The sequence below is a fragment of the Cololabis saira genome, chromosome 2 (genome assembly GCF_033807715.1).
Source record: "Cololabis saira isolate AMF1-May2022 chromosome 2, fColSai1.1, whole genome shotgun sequence".
Classification (NCBI taxonomy): domain Eukaryota; kingdom Metazoa; phylum Chordata; class Actinopteri; order Beloniformes; family Belonidae; genus Cololabis; species Cololabis saira.
The window spans coordinates 1,438,776-1,463,279 of NC_084588.1; the positions used below are offsets into that span (position 1 = coordinate 1,438,776).

The 24,504-nt window shown below is 44.4% G+C and overlaps 1 protein-coding gene across 2 annotated transcripts in view; it reads left to right on the forward strand.

The window, feature by feature from the left end:
* The window catches only part of adamts17 (ADAM metallopeptidase with thrombospondin type 1 motif, 17), a 193,226-nt gene that overhangs the window by 112,844 nt on the left and 55,878 nt on the right, over positions 1–24,504 (forward strand). For both annotated transcript variants that reach the window (XM_061735776.1, XM_061735787.1), the window contains exons 11-13: positions 578–679; positions 2,009–2,154; positions 17,522–17,691. In XM_061735776.1, coding sequence (XP_061591760.1) covers positions 578–679; positions 2,009–2,154; positions 17,522–17,691 — 418 coding nt within the window. The remainder of the gene's footprint in view (positions 1–577; positions 680–2,008; positions 2,155–17,521; positions 17,692–24,504) is intronic.

The following is a 24,504-nucleotide window of genomic DNA, read 5'->3' on the forward strand; positions in this document are numbered from 1 at the left end:
AGTTTCTTCCCCCAAGCTGTTGCTCTGATGAACTCTCACAATTAATAGAGTCTCGGAGAAATCTATCACTGTGCAATGACAATAACAATAATAACAGTAATTTAATGGCACTATCACGTGCTGTAACAATGCACCTTCCAACAATGATTATGTCTGCCTCATTCTGCTGCACCTGCTGCACCTTTCAAAATGTACATATGTTATTTAGAGCCTACCTCATACTGCTGCACCTTTCTTTTTTTTTTAATGTTCAAACTTGGCCAATACAATCTGATTCTGATTCTGTACAATGTCCATGGAGCGCCGTAGCCAAGCAGCTGTGATAGTGTATAGGAACATCTGTGTCTAAGTGGGTTGGAAGTCTCAATTGTGAAATTGGGGATTACTTGAAGGGTAAGAGAATGAAAGAGCAAAGATCTTGTGGGATTTACATCCACCTCCACACTGATAAACTGATGATATTTATGCACCTGGACAATGTGGTGCTCCACAAACTTCAGAAAGATTTATCAATCTTAAGTAACAGCAAGACCAATGCAATAAAAACTTGTAATATTTGATGTTCTGGATTTTTCAGTATCTTATGTGTGCTGGCCTCTGGTGCTTGGTAGAGGGAGATGCGTCCTGCAGGACCAAACTTGATCCACCCCTGGAAGGAACAGAGTGTGGGACAGACAAGGTAGGATTGTTGGAATCACATGTAGTAAAGCAAAAACTTGTGAACCTCTTGCTATTAACTGCTATTCTGGATTCATTTTGTATAAACTGTTATATGATCTTCAACTAAATCACAATAACAGACAAACACAATTTAAGTTGAAAACACAGTCATTGTTTTTTTTGCCTTGAAAGATTTTCAATTCTGGTAGAAAAAATAGGCTTAGGCCATTTACACCCTGCTACCAATACCAATGTATGGGATTGTAGGTTAAATACTCCATGCCACATGGAATGGCTTCAGACCTACAAGCAGCTCAACAGTGACTGACAGGTATTCACAACACTTTTGATAAACTTCATTTAATCTCTTCAAAATATCTTACAATGACATAAGAGCAACAATTTTTCATACAAAAGTGTGAGAGCAAACATTTGCCTGGCTCTATTGTTTGACATGGTTCCAATTTTTGAGTGGTGCACATGCGCATGGACAACGCATTTGTTTTCATATGTAACAGGGTGTGAATAGCTCAGCTGGTGGGGGCTGCTGTTTGTACCCTGGTGCAAATTGTCACTCCGGAAAAAATAAGGGATCCCTTTGAATAATTACATCAATGAAAGCTAATTGGAAGCAGTAATTTACACACATTGAGTTCCATTAATTAGATCTATTTTCATTGATGAGAATCATATTTTAAAGCAGCACTATGTAACTTTTCCACCTTAATATAATATGTCCCGAGTCATTGTGATGGTACATCAACTTCCAACAGGTTTAATGAACCTCTGTCATGGTCTGAGGGGTCTGTATCGCCTTCACTGGCACTATGTAACTTTGAGGAGCATGGTAGGAACCCTGCCACACTAAAAAACTACACATTTTTACGGCTTTGACTGCTTTACGGCATACGTCACTTCCCCCTCCTTCCCCATTCGTAGTGGAGACCAAAGCTGGGCGTGGAGCGCAGAGCTCAGCAGAAGCTGGTGTCATGGCCGAAGCAGCGGAAAAACCCAAGAAAATAAAACTTTTATCGGAGGAGGCGAAAAAAATTATCATTATCATTATCAAAACAAAAGCATGCGACGGGGACAGGATCTTTCTGACAGTACGCGCTGGTGCTCATGGGAAATGTAGTGTTCTTTCTGGTAAAGCACTACCGCTTTTGTCCAAAGGACAACAAAACCCAACAAAAGCTGGAAGTTACATTGTGCTGCTTTAAGTTTGCTGTTCATAAGAAATCTTTACTGAAGTGAACCATGACTCACAAAAGGTTTCTTCTATCCTTATATAATAGCTTCACTGTCTTTATGACAAGTCGGAAATAATGTGAATGTGTGTGTCTGCTAGTGGTGCAGAGCAGGCGAGTGTGTCAGTAAGGCACCCATCCCGCAGCACGTGGACGGGGACTGGAGCACGTGGAGTCAGTGGAGCTTCTGCAGTCGGACCTGTGGTACCGGAGTTCAGTTCAGACAGAGGAAATGTGACAACCCTCCGTAAGTTACCCGTCTGTTCGTATGTGCTTGAGAGGATGTTTCTGTCACTTGACTCAGACCTTTTGTAGAATAAACACCTTAAGTTGTTGGAACCCGTTCTCAAATGAACTAGTGCCTAATCCTAATGAGGCTGAAAATCATTTTTGGGGCTCTTTTAAAGGATTTAAAATCTATCTTTTTTTTTTTTTTTTTTTTTTTCTCCCTTGTCTGCACACATATTAGTGATTGATACCATGATGGTAGAAACCAAAAGTATATATATGTGCATTATTACTATATTTAATATATATACATATATATACGCATACATATGCGTACACATACATAAATATACACATACAAACCCAGTGATTTTTTTTTTTGATTGTTTTGGGTGGTGCGGGGGGGGGGGGGGGGGGGGGGGTGACGACATCCACTGCCAATCCAGGAAGCAGGAACACACAGAGACACACGTCAAGCACTGGAAATCTGCAACAAAAAACCACAAACAAAACACGAAACCGGCACGGAGCCAACCAAAACAACAACAGCAATCGACCTAAATCTTGAGATCTGATCGCAGTCTGAGCTAAGCTACCGCTACCGCTACCTAACCCCAAAAACTAGAGAGCCAGCATGCAGGTGAACAAGCCAGTGTGTATGTCTATGTGTGTGTGTGTGTGTGTGTGTGTATGTATATGATCCTGCGTGTGTGTGTGTGTATGTGACTAAGTGGCTATGTGTGTGTGTGTGTGTGTGTGTGTGTGTGTGTGTGTGTGTGTGTGTGTGTGTGTGTGTGTGTGTGTGTGTGTGTGTGTGAGTGTAATAAACCAAACAAAGCTCTACCTGAAGTGTATCTATAGTGGGGGAGGGGGGGGAGCAACCCCGCCACCCGCGAGACCAGAGGCCGACACAGAAGAGCCCGGAACCCAGGCCACCGGCAACCCCACAGAGGGGAGAAGCAGGAGGGAGGCAACCCACCGCCTGCGAGCCCCCCCCCCCCCCCCCGGCGGCGGCCGAGGGGGCAGGGAAGAAGCAGCCAGGGATCCCGCGGCAGCGGACCGCGACCCAGGCAATCCCCGGCCACCCGCGACACGGACACGCGGCCAGAAGGCCCTCACCCTTCAGGCCAACGACCCCCACCCGGCAGGGGGCCAGCCTGCCCGGAGAGACAGAGCCGCCCCGGCCGCCGACGCGGGCAGGCGCACCTGCCCCCCACGAAAGTGGCCCTCCAAGACCAGAGGGGCGCCCCGCCGCAGAGGCAGCGGGGGGGACCGGAGACGGGCCCGGAGAGAGGGAACCCTCCAACAAGGCGACACCCGTGCAGGCCCGACAACGGAGGGCCCCAGACCCAGGCATCCCATTCATTCATCCATTCAACTATCCGATATCTATACTAATAATAATATGATATACTATACATAATAATAATACTAATAATACTACTACTAATAATAATAATAATAATAATAATAATAATAATAATAATAATAACCATCTTTGTATAATATAATATTGATAAATTATTAAGTTTTGATGTCCTGCCAATGGAGGCCCAAATCCTCCATGGCAGGACCCTTCCATACCGCATTCTCACCGACACAGACACACAATCACGCACCGTTTCCCCCTCCCCGGGGGGGTCCAGCACCGCCAGAAGGCACCCCAGGCTGCACGGCGAGCCCCGCCAGGTCCGGGTATCCCGACCCACCTATCCCAGGCCGGTGAGGGAACGCGGGTGATGTGGGACCCCCTCCCGCCCCTGGTGTTGAGTGCATGTGATTAATGCCATAAAAACAGGGAGAGGGAGGGCCAAGTATCGACTTGACACCGACCCCCACCCTCCCGAACTACGTGTCCTTGTCAAATGTATTTATTAAGTGTTGAATGTGCAGTGTCTATTTTGCTGTTAAAACCGTGAGGTGGGGAGTGCCGGTGTCGGTGCTTTTTTTTCCCACCTGCTTTTTTTTACCGGCTCCCCGTACGTGATGACGTTCCGTCTTGTGATTGGCTTTTGACCGTACGTGATGACGTTCCGTCTTGTGAAAACTGATGATTAATAAATGTAATAAAGCAAATCGATAATTTAAAATGTCTATTAAGATCAAAATATTTAACTGCTTACTGCTATGCAGCAAGCAAAAGATTGTTTACCCTATACTGTATATAGTAGGCTATTATTGTTCTCAGCTCACTGATGAATCTCCAATTGTCTAATGAAAATAGTCCCTAATAAATATTTTAACTCTAATATTTTTTTTAGCCTATGTCAGTAAGATCACTGATAATTCTGATAATTCCTTGTATATGTTTCTTCTCCCTTTTACCTCCACTATGATCTGCTGCTTCTGACTAAAATACCATCGCGGGGAAAAAATGCACACTTCCGGGGAAAATATTGCAGCCCGATACAATCTGGTACCCACACCGGGCCACGCGGGACAATGCCCCCCACGACCCGGATCCCCCGCCCTTCGCCTATGTGCGTATGAATCGTGTAGGGGGGGAAGTAGGGGGAGCGGAGGCCAAAGCCAGGAGGCAGGACCAGCAAAGCCGGCCCTGATAAGACACCCGCGCCCCCCCACCGGCCATCCAGTAGACGGGGGCCGGCCTTCCGAGCCGGGCCAGGGACCCACCGTACCTCCACGGGCGCCCCCGGCGCCGCCGGAGCCCCCAGACGGAGGGGGAAACGGTCCAACATCCTCCCATTCATACTGACAACATAAGACATAGACACCTGGGAATGGTGCCACCCCGCCGCCGCGCCCGCCCGTGCACCCCCCGGTCAGGGGAGGCCCGATCCCCGGACCTGGCCCCACCCCCCCCCCGAGGCCACCCCGGCGGACACCCCAAGGGTCACGGAGTCCCCACATCCGCAGGGGCACTCGGCCCCCGCCCAGCGACGGAGGACCAAGGCAGCAATGCCCCCCCAGCGCAGACAGCCACCCCCCACCCAGGCAGGGCCGGGCCCTCCGAGCGGGACCCCCACGTCCACGGCCCAGACCCCCCCGGGAGACCCGGAGACGCCCAAGCCACAGCCCCCCGCCCGAGCCCCCCCCAGCCACCCCCCCCCCCCCCCCCCCCCCCCCCCCCCCCCACCGCCATGAGGCAACCCCCCCCATAGGCCCCCAAGGCCCCCACCGGATTTAAAATCTATCTTAAGTGCTCCCCCTGAATCGGACTGGAACATTTTTAAATAGAGAGCCAAAGACAGTCCACAACCAAGTGAAGGTTAGGCATAAACTGGTAAAAGCTTAGTTTAGTTTAAGGATAATGGTCCTCTTAGACCAAATACGATAACCATACTGCTGTCCTCAGTAGCTTGCATTACACAAACTGTGATGTCTTATTTCCCAAATTGTTTCTTTCAGCAAGAGACAGCTTATGTGAAATAAAGGCAAAATGTAATCATGTTTCAGAGATCATTGAGAACTGCTTTAAGCCCACAGCAGAAGATTTATCCCTGGAATAAACGACAAGTACAAGTCAAGTAAGGTAGGCACAGGAACTGAGACAGAACTGACTTTATATCAGCTGATGAGGACTTGTTTGGTAAAGACAAAACTAGGACAACACAGAGGAGCTGAAATATAACTGTAATATCTAATGGGTTTTCGATAAATATTGCTGAACCTATAGTCTTAACTTAACTATTCTATCAATTTTTTCCCCACTTAGTAGCAGTAGCATAAGCACAGGTCCCTAAAGGACAAATTCAGGAGTTTTCCTTTGTGGGGTTTGTATGTGCTCCCTGTGGCTGCCCTCATGCGTGGTACTCCAGCTTCCTCCCACAGTCAGATAATGAGTGCATTTACATGGGAAGTTTAATTCCTCTTAATTCAGAATTAAAATTTAATCCTATTTAAAATGAGTAAAAATGACCATGTAAACACCTAATTCGGAATGAAAATGGCCATTCCGAATTAAACTTAATTCTGAAGTAAGTGGCTGGTTTATTCTGATTTTAAATCCAAATAGAATAATTCCAGATCATGTTTACACTCGTTCCTCTTTAAATTAATTCCGGTCTTTCTTTCTGCTCGTTCCCTCGCCCATCTGTCTCCATGACCTTATATTCCACTGGGCTGGTTTTCCAAACAAAGTTTCAAGATGCAGCACGCAGTAAACGCTGGTCAAGAGCAGAGACCATTTATTTAAGAAATAGAAATCATTAAAAGAACACATGGAAACAGGAAACATAATAATTGTGAGCTTTTCAAAGTTGTAGGAGCTAAGTTAGTTTTTCTTCTGGTAGTTTAACTTCCGGCCCCCCCCCTATCCAATCAGAACCTTCCCAACCCCCAGACCTGGAGAGGAATTGGAGAAAGACCATCAAACGTGTTTTCCATGTAAACCTCAACTCAGAATTACTATTTCCATGTAAACTTGAAGGAAAATAGTTTAATTCTGAATTATTTAATTCGGAATAATTCATTCCAAAATAAAAAACATCATGTAACCGTGGCCACTGTGTGTCAAGTTAATTCGGGATCGTTATCTTAAGGAATGAGGCTCATGGCTGTTTGACAAAACCAGGATAGCAAATTAGGCCTGGATTTGGTTTCACAAAAGCAGTAGCACATAAGTTACCATGGCGATATATCCTGCGCTTTTAGCCTGCTCCAGAACAGGCTAACATCCAACAGACGAGGCGCCAGGCTAACAAGCCTGGTGCCTCATCTGTTCAGTTATGGCGCCTTTACACTAGCACCTACTCAGCGCGACTCGTCTCGCCTCCACTCGCCTTGCGTTTGTTTTTCTTTTTTTATATTTATTTTTTTATTGTGGCCACAAAAATTCCAACAGTATTCTTACATCATCTTTTTTCTCTATTTTTCCCCTCTCCTAACATAGGTTGTAAATCTTCAATACAAAAAAAAACAAAATGGATAAGAAAACAAAAAAGAAAAAGAGGAAAAGAAAAAGTTATGGCCATAGATTTATATTATCATAACAAGAACCAATTGAACATGGGGGGTCTCCACACATCACATTTCTCAAAAGTAAAATAAAATGTACAAAATTATTCAGTAACACAATGATAAGGTTAATCAGCAAAAATCTGATCTTATATGTTTGACATAACCAGTCCATTTAGACCACATCTTGTAAAAATTCTCAGTTTGTATTTTGAGAGAGAAGGACAATTTTTCCATGGCATATGTCGAGACACATCTAACCATTCTTCTATTGTAGGTGGATCTGGTTTTAGCCACCTTCTTGAGATAGTCTTTTTACATGCAGCCAAGAGTATAAGCAAGACTTTTTTATCTCTATGATCCCATCCATCAAAAGTGATATTCCCTAGATACATGGTGTCAAATCTATGAGGAATATTTATCCCAAAAACAGCTTCCAGATGACAATGTATCTCTTTCCAATAGTCGGATAGGACAGGGCATGCGTTTGTTTTTCAACACCCAGATCAGCAGTAGGAGGTTGGAGTGAAGCTGCTGTGACGTATTTGATTGTGTATCTAAATGGAGAAGACAACAACACTAAAGATGTAGAACCTGGAGGAGATGATAGATGTGCTGCTGGGTCTGTGGCTTGTGTTTGATATCAAGTTACAAAATGAGAGTGAGAGAAGCTTCAAGCGACAACGCTTTTTTTTTTTGTTAGTTTGTCTCGGTGCTGCTGAAAAGTCAGCTGGAGCCGTGAGCAACTATGAAGAGACAGAGTTCCTGGTAGATCTGGTCGTTCCTTATCTCCGTCTAGATCCCTTTTTAATTCTCTCCTCAGCACCAGGTTTATGAACGTCTGCACCTCAGATCATGAAACAGACTTTTGCTGCTGTTGCTGGTTGAATAAAATGAAGAAGCCGTGAGTCGCTCTTTCGCGGATTTCTGCCTCCTGACGGCCCCGCCCCCCGACCAATCGGTGGCCTGTAGTGTGATGACGTCAGATACAGCCGACTCAGCAGCTTAGAACCTCAGCAGAGTAGTTACAGAAAAGAATCTACTTGGCACAGCTCCACCCGACTCCACCCCTAGTGGAGAAGTGCAAAACCAGGACGAGGCGAGGCGAGGCGAGTCGAGTCGCGCTGAGTAGGTACTAGTGGAAAAGCGCCATTAGTTAGACCCTCCAGGAATCCGCGATTCCGTGATCGCGGAATTTTTCGCGGATTTCACGGCTGTCCGTGGATTTACAGACCTTCCGTGGATTTCAATGTCTGGTGCAGAAAAATCAATTTTACTGGGGTTAATATTGCATATGTCCGCGCTGAATATGCGAATTATGCGGGGCTCGCTTGATTTCACTACATCATCGCCGCACATTTTCGCATAAAGTTTGGAAAAAGGGGGAAGTGTTGAGTGACATGTCGGGACGCCCGGTCGCGACGTGCGGGACCCGCCCGGGGACCTCCGCACCCCTCACAGAAACCGCCACCCCCCAAACAGCAGCTCTCACCCGCGGGGGTGAGAGGAAAAAGAGAGAGGAAAAAGAGAGTCCACCGGCAGCCCGTCCCACCGCTTGCGTGGTGGGACGGGCTGCCGGTGGACTCAGGTCTCCGCGCTGACCGCGCACCACTGCGCCGGCGGAGGCGGAGCTCCCATCCACTTGGGGATCTTGGCGGCGGACGCGTGGGGTGAGGGAGCTCTGGCTCGTCCCCTCGTCGCGCCGGTGCGCCCGGCAATCACCCGAGCACTGAGCCGCGGGCTGGAGGGAGAGAGGCGGCCGGCCCCCGGGCTGCGACCGCCCCTCTCCTCTCCACCTGCTCTCCTTTTTTTTTCTCTTACGACCTCAGATCAGACGAGACAGAGCTCAGCGCCGAATCCCAAAATATGCATATTTCGCATATTTTGCAACTTTCCACATAGGCTATTCCACGAGATCCCGCATATTCCGCAACTTCCAGCATATTCTGCAATTTCACCGCATAAAAGCACATAAAAAACCCCCACATTTAATCGCATAATCAATGATTTTAGCCCGCAAAATCAAGGATTTTAGCCCGCGGAATCAAGGATTTTAGCCCGCGGAATCAATGATTTTAGCCCGCGGAATCAAGGATTTTAGCCCGCGGAATCAATGATTTTAGCCCGCGGAATCAAGGATTTTTGCCCGCGTTTTTCTGGAGGGTCTAATTAGTGTTCAGGCCGATCAGAAACCAGTGTTATTTGTTCGTGAATCCATTTTCTTATCTGCATGTTTTGAATTTCCACAATTCCTTCCATGAGTACTACCGCTTTTCTGAGGATGCCATCCGCTACCTGTGCAGACTACTGCATCCCAAAATTCAGCACCACACCAAGGGGAGCCATGCCCTCACCGTTAAGCTTGAGTTATGGTTCTGCGTCAAAACGACGCCGTACCTACGGCGTGTGGTTTGCGTCCACCCGTACCACACGCCGTCACCTGCGGCGTCACTGACGTCACCTCCCGAAAATTGTAACTACGTGTCGAGGCGACACAGACCACACGCAGACGAGAGGGCTGTGATAGGTTTGCTTGGTAGCAACGCATTTCCGGTTTCCGGTTTGAAGCAGTCGTGAACTTTCAGCGCTCTTTTCTTCATGTATGTGTGATTTTTTTTTGTTTTGTTTTTTTGCACAATGGTTGTCCTTATCTGTTTGATTTACTGTGACCGGAAAAAGTCGAATAAACCATTCAGGAAAAGATCGCGAACTAGCGGTCGCGGGGGGAACTGCACCACGGAGAAATGGAGTGATGGAGAAGTCCGAAGGGTTCACGACGGCGTCATGGTGATGGCGTGTGCTCTGCGTTGGGTTGACGCAGAACCATAACTCAGGCTTTACACCGGTGATCTGTGTTGGGCTCAGATGTCCAAGTCATATGTTCCATCATGCAGTCAGGGATGCCAAAAATTTTAGCAAAGTTTGACATTAAAGGAATAAATGCCATCTTCACAACCACATTGAATTTTTTTTGAATTGATGAATTTATTTCAGTCATTCCACCATTAACCAAACTCATATTAACCGAATTTGGGCAGTAGTGCTGTAACGGTCTTCTGTAAAATACCAAACCGTTCAGTACGACCTGCACGGGGCGCTTTTCTGTCCCGCAGGACTTATATTTATGTTCTAATAATTTTGCATGGGGCTTTACTGTTGTATGTGTGTGAGCGTGTGTGCCCTCAAGGCAGCAGGCCAGCTGTAGCAGACAAGTTGAAAGAAAAAAGTTCGAAGAAGCACCATGTGTATTTAAATCGTCGGTCTGGGAGCATTTTGGTTTTGCTGTTCACTGAGGAAGGAGGGAAAACAGTTAACAGAAACTTCACGGTCTGTAAAGGCTGCTTGAGACATGTCCCATACTCAAACGGAAACACAAGCAATATGGGGAAGTATCTCAAGCATATCATCCTGATATTACGCTTTCAGAACACAGGACAGTTGAACACCCTGGAACGGTCACAACAGCAAAACAACTGTCCATAGGCAATGCCTTTCAACAGACCAGAGAAAAGCATTCTTTATGGACAGTTGTTGTTTTGCTGCCGTTACCTTTCCGGGGTTGCCGGAAACCGTGACACAAAAGCCGAGGTATGGATTGTACCGTGTGCCACCTGTACTGTTGCACCCCTAGTGCACAGGTGGCAATAGTCTATATGCCTTTGAATAATACTTACTGGATTCATGTTAGTCAGTACATACCATCTTACAGAAATGTGATTATGTTGCATATTCAGTGGTGGAATGATGTACCATGTCTGAGGGGAGTAGTTTCTATGGTCAGTGGCAAGCCCCCCGGCCTCCCTGTATTTATATCAAGGACGAGCCCTGCTGCTGGTGGATTCAGGGGATGGTCCGCCCCCGTGCCAGACACATGAGCCTTTTTTTAACAGCTAAAATAAATAAGAACAAGTAATTTGTCAAAAATGTTACCCCTGCCTTTTACCTGAAGAGATACACACACACACACACAGATATGACAGGGAGAGAGAGGACTACCTCGGGAATAGGGACAGGATGTAGTGCCATGGACTCTGTAGGACCAGGGGATCCCAAAGCGGACGGATTGTCTCCACTTGCTGGGCAAACTCTGGGAGAGCCAAGAGTATTCTCCTTGGGGACAGAGTCCTCTCCATGAGCCCATAAACAAATATAATCCTGCCCAAGTTGCAACATCCACATAGAGTTTAAACTCTCTAATGAGAGATCTCCGCTGAGTCCATTGTATGGCTGGTCTGTTCTGTTATGAGTTTAGGTTGGAGCACGACCCAAATGAATGAGACGAGATGGCAGGAGTGTGGCAAAAAAAAGGCTTTATGAACTGAAGAACTTGGAAAAAACCCACACTCTCAACCTCAACCTTGTCTGTCTCAACTTAAATCGGTTTCCATCTAAATATATCAAAAAATTAATCTTTCTCATCCAAGAATGTTCAAATTAATCTGTTTCATCCAAATCTGTGAATACTTAAATCTATCACATCCATCTTTAGCTAAACTTAAATGTATCTAAGCCTAAATCTGATTACTGTGATACTCTCCCGTGAATGGTTGTGACACTTTCCTCTCAAAACACCCAGTCGTCTCTTTCTGTTTACTCAGACCCCTTTACATATATTGATTGAAACACCTCACCGCTTCAAAATTCATGCAAAGCAACTCAACCAGTTTGACACACGATCTGAGATAATGAGGCCTCAATCGGAGTGGTTATGTGATTGGGAGTGCACTGAAGCAGGTCTTGCAATACTGTCTTGTGATGCTTTCTACTTCAGAAGATTGATATTGGCTCAAGCAAACGGACTCAAACACCACTACCGTTGTGATCCTGTGTACTTCTTGTACTTAATTGTTTTCTTGTAGCAGAGGCTTTCTCTGTTTATTTTGGATTTTTGCTAGTGCAGTTCTTTTTGTTACCATTAAAAGGACTTCAACACGGGAGTCACGTGGGACGCCGTCCGGAATGGCTGCGAAGTGAGAAGCTCCGCAGAGCCGAACAGATTACACCCCTCTAAAAATTAGTGCGTTAATAAGTGCTCGAATATAAGTCTAATAGTGATAAGAACAAATCTACAACATGCCAGGAGACGAACCAAGACAAAGCGCGCGGGGGAAGAAGAAGGACGAGAAGGAGCTGACGGCAACGGACGAGGCTCGGTGTGATACAGCCACGGAGCTAGCTAGCATAAAGGCTATGCTGCAGAGAATTGCAACCGACATCAGAGGAATGAAAGGGAGCCTCGAGTCTCTCCAGACGATGGTACGGCAGCTCGGGGGCCGAATTACGGAGGCTGAAACCTGCATTTCTATGCTAGAAGATGGATGTAACACGAGAGAGGAAAAGGTAACTCGAGTGGATAAAACTATAACGCAGCTTCAGGAACGGGTGGCATATCTGGAAGATGCGGGGCACCGTAATAATGTTCGTATTGTTGGTGTTTTGGAGGACTCTGAGAAGAGAAATATGGAGGAGTTTGTGGGTACATTGCTGGAGGAGGGACTGGGCTTGGACATTGGCGGAGGCTTTGAGATGGAGCGGGCTCACAGATGTGGCCCCAAGCCAACCTAAAGCGAGATATAGCCGCCACATCTTGGTCAAGTTCCTCCGATTTGGGGCGAGAGAGTTGTACTGAGAGCAGCGAGGGAGAAGGGCAATGTCGAGTGGCGAGGCCAGCGCATTTACTTCAGACAGGACCTGTCTAGAGAAACAGTGCAGAAGCGCAAAAAATATGACGAAACTAAACGCCAACTTCGAACGATGCCGTGTTGTACCCGGATATACTGAAGATATCGGCTAACAACAAGAGCCACTTCTTCAAGACCCCCGCAGAGGAGCAGGCGTTCATCTCCACTCTACGCTGACAGCTGCATCTGCTGAGGATCAGTCACCGCGGGGAGATAGAGATCACACAACCCCTTGGGACTTGGACTTCAATTTACCAGAAATAAAAACCAGGGGTGTTATGCACTGAACCGGCTAGGTGGTTCAGGAGCAACAATAGAAGAAATTTCCCAGGAAGGGAAGAAGATGACGGCTTGGAGTGTAAAACTAAATTCAGGTATTTTATTAACAAACAAGGACTCAAACTGTTGAACACAAACCAATCCTCCAAAAAACCTAAGACAACAAGGACTAACCATTTAACAAAAAAACAATCCACTCAAAAGGAGGGACAACCAAGCACGATCAGGGAAACTCAGGAAGAACACCGGCCTCTAGGAACCAAATTAAACTTGCTACACACTTGTAGGCTACACCTAGGACAAAAAAACAGAGACAGCGGTTCTGGGGACCACACTAATGGTCAATAATCCTAATGTTGAGGACTGAACTTCTCAGGCTGATTACTATATTTGTATGAACTGGCAGTGTATGGATGTATAATTGTGAATGGTTTAGGGAGGAGAGGGGAACTTGGAGGGGCTGTTCTGACTTTTTCTAGTTTTGTATGTGGTGTAATTATAGACTTGCACTGAGGCTGGTATTTAAAGGGCCTATTTACAAAAGATAATTGGTTACAATTTGATATGCACAAATAGGAGGGTTATAAGAGAATTGGAGACGAGGGGGGGTTGGGTTTTTGGCAGCCGGGCACTTTTAGTTCCACGGACCTATAATAGTAGGTTGTTTTCTTTTCATTATCAAAGTTGAGGATGGCAGCAGACCAGGGGCCTCATGTTCGAAACGTGCGGCGCACAAAAAACGTGCGTACGCCACTTTCTACACTCACGTTCGGATATTCGAAAATTAATTTGAACGTAGAAAGTTGCGGTCTTTCATGCACACACCAAGGCTGGCGTACGCACTTTTCTGAGGTTTTGTCCGTTGGCGACACTCACTGGTGATGCAGGGAAGTGCAGAATATGAGGAAACGTGACGTCAACAATAAGTTCACGACCACGTGAAGGACATGACAGTCCCCACATCACCAGATAAGTTACACAAGAGTGGAGCTGCAACAATCTCACAATCAACCACATGATCTGAACAAACAACTAAAGGAACTCAACGATGGAACCTGCAAATCCTGATGGAGCTTTGGCTCCGTTAGAGGAACCTGCTGATGATCAGATCATACCGACCTGCTGGTCCAGGACTAAGACTGGACCGTCAGCTGGTTTAGTCTGGACCTGCTGGTCCAGGACTAAGACTGGACCATCAGCTGGTTTAGTCTGGATCTGCTGGTCCAGGACTAAGACTGGACCATCAGCTGGTTTAGTCTGGATCTGCTGGTCCAGGACTAAGACTGGACCGTCAGCTGGTTTAGTCTGGATCTGCTGGTCCAGGACTAAGACTGGACCATCAGCTGGTTTAGTCTGGATCTGCTGGTCCAGGACTAAGACTGGACCATCAGCTGGTTTAGTCTGGATCTGCTGGTCCAGGACTAAGACTGGACCATCAGCTGGTTTAGTCTGGATCTGCTGGTCCAGGACTAAGACTGGACCATCAGCTGGTTTAGTCTGGATCTGCTGGTCCAGGACTAAGACTGGACCATCAGCTGGTTTAGTCTGGATCTGCTGGTCCAGGACTAAGACTGGACCATCAGCTGGTTCAGGTACCAAGAGGATCTTCTGGATCTCTGCCCTGAACTGGACCAGCTGCTCCGGTTCAGACCAACATGATCTTTCAGCTGGAGCTGCTACAGATCGGACATCTCTGTCACCATGACGACCGTATGGGACGACAACTCGAGATAAAAGCCAGTCTCTAAAAATATCTCATAACTCTTTAATGTTTGTCTGAAGAGACAGACATTAAAGAAATGGTTCTCTAAAGTTGTCATTTTAAAATAAAACTAACATGTGAAAGCAACACTGAAAGGTTGGTTGGTACGAACTGATGTGACTCAGCAATGTAAGAATAACGCTTTTATTGAATGTTTAGGCGACTTTCAGAGTCTGATATCGAGTCGGCTGCAGGTTCTGCAGGACTATAGAAGGTGCTTCTCCGGTGATGGAGGCCGGGACCCAGACCGGTCTTTCCTCCCGGGACCTAGACCGGTCTCTCCTCCCGGAACCTAGACCGGTCTCTCTCCCGGGACCCAGACCGGTCTCTCCTCCCGGGACCCAGACCGGTCTCTCCTCCCGGGGATGGAGTCCGGGACCTGAACCGGTCTCTCCTTCTTCAGCTGCAACACTCAGAGTTACAGCGACTTTATTCTTTATTTCTCACGTTTGCACCTCGATAATCACGTTGGAACAACTTGTCTTTATTTCTGCAGAGGAGGAATCAGATCGTGATGCTTCATGTTTTAAATATAGGTTTATATTTGTCATAACCTGGCCCGTAGGCCATGACAAAAATGGACAACAACACAGTGCAAATAAAAATATGCTATTTATTTTAAAGAAAAATACGGCAAATGCAAAATAAACCAACTTGTGAGGTGTGGAGATCAGCATCAGTAGTGAGGTGTGGAGATCAGCATCAGTAGTGAGGTGTGGAGATCAGCATCAGTAGTGTCAGTGTGTGTGAATGTGGAAAATGTTTGGTGCGTGTTGTTAAGAAAAATAGAATCAAAAACCAAACAAATGAATGGGGATGGCAGGGAAGAGCGCCACACTGAAGGCAGGGAGGTTTTATAGCCTGGAACACTGTAGTACTGTAGTACTGTAGTACTGTAATACTGTAGTACTGGGCCCAGGTGCTCCAAATCAGCCCAATCAGCTCATCTCACACCAGACTCCTCAAAGACAAAACAGAGAGAAAGACAGGCATGCCCACAATTAGACAGGATCATCACATATTGTTAAAGGTATTGTGACATAATTTTTAACATGCTTTTAACACTATTAAAAGCCTTGGCCAATATCCCTCAAATGTGTCTAAAAAGGTGTAACAAGAAAAACTTCACTCCAGTACTCCATGCCTGGCTTTTTTATGACGGTGTTTTTTGCGCAGTGAAAAACGCTTCCTTTTCCCCCTTTCCTGTCAATCATTGCCCCGCTCCTCCTCCCAACCCCCCCCCCCCCCCCCCCCACCCCCCACCCCCCCCCAAAAAAGGAGAGTGCGGGTGGAGAGGAGAGACGTCTCTTTCCCTCCAGCCCGCGGCTCAGTGCTCGGGTGATTTGTCTTGTGGGCGGAGAGATGCGCCGTTTTTGCATAATTATGCGGAAACTCCCAGAAAGCACACAATACACTGAATGTTAAAAGTTCGTTTTTTTTGGGTGTAATTGATGTCAAGACACCCAACAAAACACAAAAAAATCAAGAAAAATTTGTTTTTCATCCCTTTAATCCCTTTAACATTGTTATACTTATGAAAGAGGTGATTGTCGACATCCACAATGTATTAGACTCAATACATACTATTGGGCTTAATACGTTAGTTTACAATACGCATGACAATAAAGCGGAACGAGGAGCCGTTTTTCGTCCCACCAAGTTATGTTGTTGGTTCTTAAAAGACAAACAAGCTAAATATTAACATTCATAAACCCTTAAGAACATAATAAACCCACAACTCTTCACAGAACGGAACACAAACCAAAGAAACAATGTTACCCATAATGCAATGCAGTCAACACAACTAGAGTACATTACTCTGTTTTATTTTACAGCTTAAATCGGAGGAAATGCCCCCAAATAAATTATTTTTCCAGGCCTCAACTTGTGACAGGAGTGTCTCCAGCTCACAGCCAATGTTTTTTTAATTTGTTTTAGTTTTTTTCCAAGTTGTGTGTAAGGATGAGCGTTTTTTACTGGATACTCATCCTCATCATCATGTTCAAATTGATCTACTTGAGGGAGGACACAGGGAGGAGTGTTGTGCTTCTGCATGTGCGCTCAATTCCACGTTTATTGTGATGTTCAAAGAAACGTGCGTGGATTTGGGCGTACGCAGTTTTGAACATCTGAATTTTTTTTTTTTTTGCTTACGCAAGAATTCCACACACGGATTCACGTTGAAAAATTTAACATGATAAGATAAGATAAGATAAGATATCCTTTATTTTCTCCCTCAGTGGGGAAACTTTTTTTTTTTGTCAGCATTACACTTAGCACACACATGTAGGGGAGGGGTAAAAAGACTGAAAAGTCAGAAATAAAAAATATATAAAAAATACAAAAAGATACGTATAAAATATGTATAAACACAGGATATGAACAGTATATACAGTTAAGAAACAGTGCAGAAAAGCAGGTGGAGTGTTGTGAGGTAGACTGGCAGATTGGCAGATATTGCACATCTTATATTATTGCACATGTTATATTATTGCACATCTTATATTATTGCACATCTGAGGCCCCTGGTCTCCAGATATTGGAGGGAAGCTCCTTTACCAGTCTCTGAGGCAGTCCCGGACGCTCCCCACCCACTCTCCGAGGTGATACCGGACGAGACCATTACCTCATCACCTCTTCGTTTGCTTGTTATCTTTCTGTTTAGATTGTGTCATGAAATATACATCACCTCAAAAAAAGAATTCCTAGGGACGCAATTTGTCTGTGTGTGTGTGCATGCTGCCCAGACCCGGTCCGGATGGCCAACAATGCCCAGGGCCCAGTGTGGAGCACAAGCCGTGTGAAGGCCCTCTATGTCCCAAAGGGACACCCAGCTTCAGAGATCTGCAGTGTCTGTCCTACAATCGACAGGCCAGCAAAACAAAGGGCAGCGTGTTGGCTGCTATCATTAATGATGGTAAGAAACACACTTTACTAATCAACACTGTCCTGACTCTTCCCTTCCCTTCATTTACTGTTATTGTGAATATAGTACAAACATATACAGAGGTGCATAGTGTCAAAGGCTCTGGATGCTTTTAAAAAATGTATTTTACTACATATTGTGAGTCTGCAAATTTTCAAACATGATCCCAAAAACAATATTTATTTTGTTTTATGCATAAGGTGAGATAAATGTATGGAATTAATCACAGGAAAAGACCTCCAGCTGATCTACACTCAGGGAGGATTAGGGTCCACATGCACACAAACACCAATGACCAGGCACCAAGTTAATAACCCTCGTTAAGTGTACCAGCCCTAACTGCATTTCATCAAAAAGGAAAGGCCATTGTTAAAGGTGGGGATGGTCTCTGTGTCCTGAACACAAACCAAGAGCTCTTTTTGCAAGAGAAGGAAGGAGAGATGGAGAGGGAACTGAAGCCTAATTTTTCTTTTGAAATCACAAATACACCTGTAGTTTGAGAGTCATGTGCTCTGATGGGATAAGGAACTATGAGATATTTAACGTACTGTACAAAGGCACCTCACCCTAAAACCTGATTTACACTTCTACTAAGCATTTACGAATGTAGATATAAGATCTATGTCATTTTAACTTAAACTGTTGCTCTGTAATTGCCCCTAAATGCTAGGTGATGGTGCTGCTTCCTTTCTGCAGCGCCGTGGCTTGTGGTGTCGAGTTTCCTTTTGTTTATCTCTTACATGTAGCATCTCAACATGGCAGCAGAAAAAATACAGCATGTCATGTTGAACATGACTAATTTTTACTGACATTTTAGCAGTCCATCTTTCTACCAAGTAAATAGCAATGCAACAAAGAGGATCAATCACAAGTCCCTTTTCCATCAGCGGATACCTGCATGTAATGTGTGAACAGAACACACGCGGGGCGGGAGGGATTAGGAGGGATTTGTTGATCACATAACCTATTGTGGAAAAACCCATTAAAAGGCTCTTTAATATGTTCTTTCCAACTAGGTGAATATCTGGACTGAGTTAGTGTCTAAGTTACAGAGAATAAGACTTGAAAGACGATCCAGATTTCAGTAGATTTAATAAGCATAGGGTCAAAACATACATCAGACATCTCGATGTAGAAAGACAATGAAACATAATGCTTTTAAGGCATAAATGATGATGACGTAAGAATGATGATTAATTCTTATGATTCTGGTAGACAAAATATTGTTAAAGTCGATGTTAAACTTTTTTGAAACAGGCTACCAGGGCTACGGTACATTTTTGTCGCTCTCAGCAGTTTTGGTTAAATCAAGTGGCCGAAGCTAAATTTTCCATTACATCTTGGATTACATCAGAGGTGTCAAGTAACGAAGTACAAATACTTAGTTACCTTACTTAAGTAGAAATGTTGGTTATCTATACTTCACTGGAGTAATTATTTTTCAGACAACTTTTTACTTTTACTCCTTACATTTTCACACAATTATCTGTACTTTTTACTCCTTACATTTTAAAAACAGCCCCGTTACTCTATTTCATTTCGGCCTTTAAAAAAAAACTATCCAGTTAAATTGCTCCATCCGGATAGAGTGAATTTGGTTGTGGTTGTTTCAGATGTTCTTGTCCAGTTTTGTTCTTACATCCGTTCCCTCAGATTCCTGCAACTAAACTTGGATGTACATTCCAATAAAGGTTAGGATAAATGATAACATGAACATGAAGTTTGACTTTTTGCACCATTACAATACTTATAGGCAACTAGTCATCATATCTGCTGCTCTCTGAAACACATGTTAATGCTCAATAGTACACATATATGCTTCTTTAATATATTTACATTAACACATGTTAATGTTCAATAGTACACATATATGCTTCTTTAATATATTTATATTAACACATGTTAATGCTCAATAGTACACATATATGGTTAATATATTTGCATTATACTAAGATACATTCATTTTCAATGGCTTTGTCCTTAATGGCTTTTTTCCCCCTTACATTACTTTTACTTTTATACTTTAAGTAGTTTTGAAACCAGTACTTTTATACTTTTACTTGAGTAAAAAACTTGAGTTGATACTTCAACTTCTACAGGAGTATTTTTAAACTCTAGTATCTATACTTCTACCTGAGTAATGAATGTGAATACTGAAGACACCTCTGGATTACATCTTACGTCCATTTAAAAAAAAAAAAAAACTTACTACTACTAAATTATATATTTTATTATTATTATTTATTAAATTGATTATATATTAAAATACATATATATGCTTTAGGTTTTTACCAACTTGGTATTAACCATTAATAGGATGTATGCAGACCAAAAATAAATAACTTACTAAGGGAGGGAAAGTGTCAAACATCAGACTCCAGAAATCAAAGAGGTCTGTAAAAGACTTACTAGCTGCTACCTACACTCTCTATGGGTAAAACCCTTGTTTAAGGGAAAAAAACAAAACCCCCTAAATTACAAGAATTAAATTTTGAGAATGGAAGGAATAATTGTAAAACACAACACAGTTCATCTTCTGAGCTGGGCTCAGAACAGATTGGATTTCTCTGTCAGTTTATATCTGGACACATGGAATCACACAGCAGAACAAAATGCAAATCAAACAGATTATAGTAAAACATGGAAAGCACAGTTTCAGTATCACTGAATACCAGGAGCCCACAGGAGACAACAGGGGTGCCACAAGGATCGGTGCTTGGCCCTCTTCTTTTTTCACTATACACCATGTCATCAGCTCTCATGGCTTCTCCTACCACTGCTATGCCGATGACACCCAGCTCTTCCTTTCCTTTCCACCTGGCGACACTGCCGTCTCAATGCAAATATGGCCTGTCTTTCTGATATCTCTGCTTGGATGAAGGACCGTCACCTTCAGCTAAATCTGTCCAAGACTGAGCTTATCGTCTGTCCAGCCAGTCATTCCTTACATCCTCAGATAAGCGTGCGGCTGGATTCCACCACACTTGTGGCCACGTCTTCTGCTAGGAATCTTGGTGTCATGTTAGACAGAGTGCTGAACTTTAAGGGACATTTGCCTCGGTTTCCCGGTCTCACCGGTTTGCTCTCTACAACATCAGGAAAATCAGACCCTACCTGACAGAACATACAGCACAGCTCTTGGTTCATGGTCATGTCACGTATTGACTACTGTAATTCCTTGTTGGTCGGCCCAGTTAAACCCCTGCAGATGGTCCAGAATGCCATGTCACTCCACCGCTAATCTCTCTGCTCTGGCTTCCAGTTGCAGCATCAAGTTCAAAGCTCTGCTTTGGCTACCAAACACTTACCCATATGGCTCTTGCCTACTTTCACTCCTTCATTCAGAGCTACACTCCCTCTACCTTCACTCCTTCATCCAGAGCTGGTTCTTCCACCACAACGTAGTGTGAAATCAGTACCAGACTCTTCTCCTCCATTGTTCCCCGGTGGTGGAACGACCTACCAAACTCTGTCTGATCTGCAGGGTCTGGACCTACTTTTTTTTTTTTTTTTTTTTTTTTAAGGTTTTGATGCACTAGTGGCCTTTATTGAGAAAGTAGGTAGACAGGAAACGGGTAGAGAGAGGGGGGGGGTAGACATCCCAGTATAGAGCGACAGGCCGGGACTCGAACCTGCGCTGCCCGCATGAGGACTATAGCCTCTACAAATGGCGCCCGCTCAACCCACTGAGCTATCCAGGGCCCCGCCCACTTTTAAGAGCAAGCTACAGGCTGAGTTTTTTATGGAGCATTTCTGCATTTAGTTTAACTTCTCTGCTCATCAGAATTAGTTAGAAGATGTGTCCAGCTCTTTGCATTACTGTAGTGTTCTCATGATAAAAAATGATAAAAAATCGCGAGATCAGAACAGACTAGAAGAATAGAGAGGCAACCATGATGGACATGTATGTGTCGAGTTGAATGTGTTCATTAAAAACCAACAAAAATCAGCTGTCGACAGACCCGGAGCAGAAAAGAAGAAAAAACTATGCAAGTCACGAAGTCGCAAGGACGTTGGCAATGAACGTCGGAGCTACGATTCTGGATCTTCACAGGAAATTCTTTCAGTGAGGTGAAATATGTTTTCTGTGTGATGCCAAAATATTTGATACTCAAAATTGAGCACGCATATGCCAGAATTACTGCCTGTTAGCCTGTCTTTTAAACGAACACTCCACGTCTGAAAACGAGGGTGAAAATGGCTCAAAAATGGCTATAGCACCTGCACGAGATGTATATCAAGTAGCCATCCAGCTCTTTGACAACACCTTTGCATTAAAGGTGAACATACCAAAAGCCCATACAAAATTCGGGGAAACAGAGCCCAATGCAGGTGAGACAATAAATAATTTCATCACTCGCCTCAAAGTACTATTGAAAACATTCAACTTCAATGCTGAAGCTGATAACCATGTAAGAGATAAAGTACTACTGCACATTAAAAATTCAGAGCTAAATGCTAAATTATACAGAGAAGATAATCTCAATTGGCTCATACCACCACAAGTAGGCGCTAATTCTCAGTTCTCCAGCAAATGCAAACCATGTGTCTGGCAGAGCAAAGCCCAAACCAAAGCCCAAGACACCATCACAGTCTGGGTGCTACAAGTGTGGTGCACAAGGACACATAGGTCGTGAGTGTATCCGATCCAAGAACCACAAGTGCAGCCACTGTGGCAAAATGGGTCACTTTGATGATCTCTGCTTCCACAAAGATAAATGCAATTCAAAGCAAGATGACACGCCAAGCTCATATGGCTGTGGCAGAGCCTCAGGTCGCAGCAAGGATTATCCAAAGCAAAGGTTGAAACAAAAAAGGCCAACATAGGGTAGAAGAAGGAGAAAGCAATGAATCACAGAGTGAATCTGAAGATCTCTACCTAGTGAAGTAGTAACTGCTGAATAACTACTTATACATCTTCACTTTCCTTAAGTTGTCTCAAAAGAAGTAATAATAGAGTAGTTTATGGATTATTAGAAACCAGTCAATACTTGATAATCCAGTTCTTCAGAAGTTGATCTTAAAACTTTCATTTTTGATTAAGCTTATAAACACCTGGATACATATCTTGACATCTTTTCATTAGAGAAAGAAAGAAAAACCCACCGTGGTCACTGAAATAAATTGAAACTGAGAAAAGTTATAACAAATAATAGTTTATCAAAAACTGACTAATGAAAATCAGACATTACATTTGAATTCCAGTTCAACAAAATTGTTTTGAAGTTCAAATGAATGGAACTGTTCTTGACTTGTTGACTTGTTAGATGGTACCCTCAACTTAATATTTAGTTGTAAAAACATTTGTAGTAATAACTGCAATCAAGGAACTTCTGTAACTCTCAATGAGACTTTGCACCTGTAAATAGGTATTTTGACCGTGTGGGTGTTTTTAGTTGTGAGTTTTTGGTCATTATCCTGTTGGAGGATCCATCAGCTGCAACTGAAACCAAGCTTTCTAACATTTGACTCCAGAATATCTTGTTAGTGTTGAGATTTCATTGTACCTGCACAGACTCAAGATGCCCTCTACCAGATGCAACAAAGTAGCCCAGAACATTACCCTCCATGTTTCACTGTAAGTCCAGCAATCTTTTCTTTTGCTCTCCCTTGAATCAGTAACTTATCATGGTGGAATTTGTGTGCCTCAGTGATCCCAGTAGCTATGTTGTCCAAGGAAAATTGGGGCATGACGACTGGGCATGGTTTACCATGGTCCCATTCTGGAGCCAGGCCTGGGGAAAGGTCTTTTGTAAGCGCCTGTTGGCCAGGCAAAACCCGAACAGATTATCTGAGTCTGCTGTCCTGGGAACCCACCACCCACAAAATGCTTAACACCGAGGTCAGGTTGGCTGATGTGTGGGCCGGTTTGGCTAGATATAGTCAGACTCACCTTGAAGCACAGCAAGGGTTATGGGAACCAATTTTTTTTGAGCTGTTTGATGAGCTGAGCATAGCCTTCTTGGCAGTGGTGCTGGAAAGCAGTCGTATAGCGGTCCTAAATTAATCTGGGAAATAAGAGTGCTACCTGGAAAGTAGTTACTGGGAGGAATGTCCCCTCCTCTCTTTACCCAATTGGTGTTTTGTTGTTGGACTTATGTGCTAGTCATAGTTTGTCCACAATGAACACCTTGTTTGAACATAAGGGTGTCCATGAGTGTAAATGACACAAGGACACCTTGGATTGTGATTTGATTTTTGATTTTATAATTGTATCATCTGATTTAAAGCCATATGTTCTGAGTACTGGGTAAAAAGAGGAGCTGAGCTGTCATCTGATCACTACCTGATGGCAAGTGGGAACAGATGGTGGGGAATTCCGGATAGGCCTGGTAAATCCAAATGCACAGTGAGATATTGCTGGGACCATCTGAGGATCCTGATTATCAAATCCTACCTCCAACACACTTCCAGGCGGAGGATATCGAGTCTAAATGGGCCATGTTCCACACCTGCAATGTTGAACTGACTGGAGTTGTGACCACAAGGTTGTCAGTGCTTGTTACTGTGGCAAACCTCCCACTAGGTCACGGGCACCCCAAGTGAGAGAGGCTGTCAAGCTGAAGAAGGGGTCGTATCTACTTCGGTCAACTTGAAGGACTCCTGAACAAGCTAACAGATACTGGCAGGCCAAGCTGCAGGCTTTGCTGTTGCTGACATAAAAATGTAGGTATGGAAGGAAATCCTGTGAGGAAAGCGACTATTGAGTGGCCCAGAGAAGGTTCTGTCAAACCATCAGGTGGCTCAGGCAGTGCTTCACCAAGACTGTGTATAGTGAAGGTAATAATCTTTTACCTCAACGAA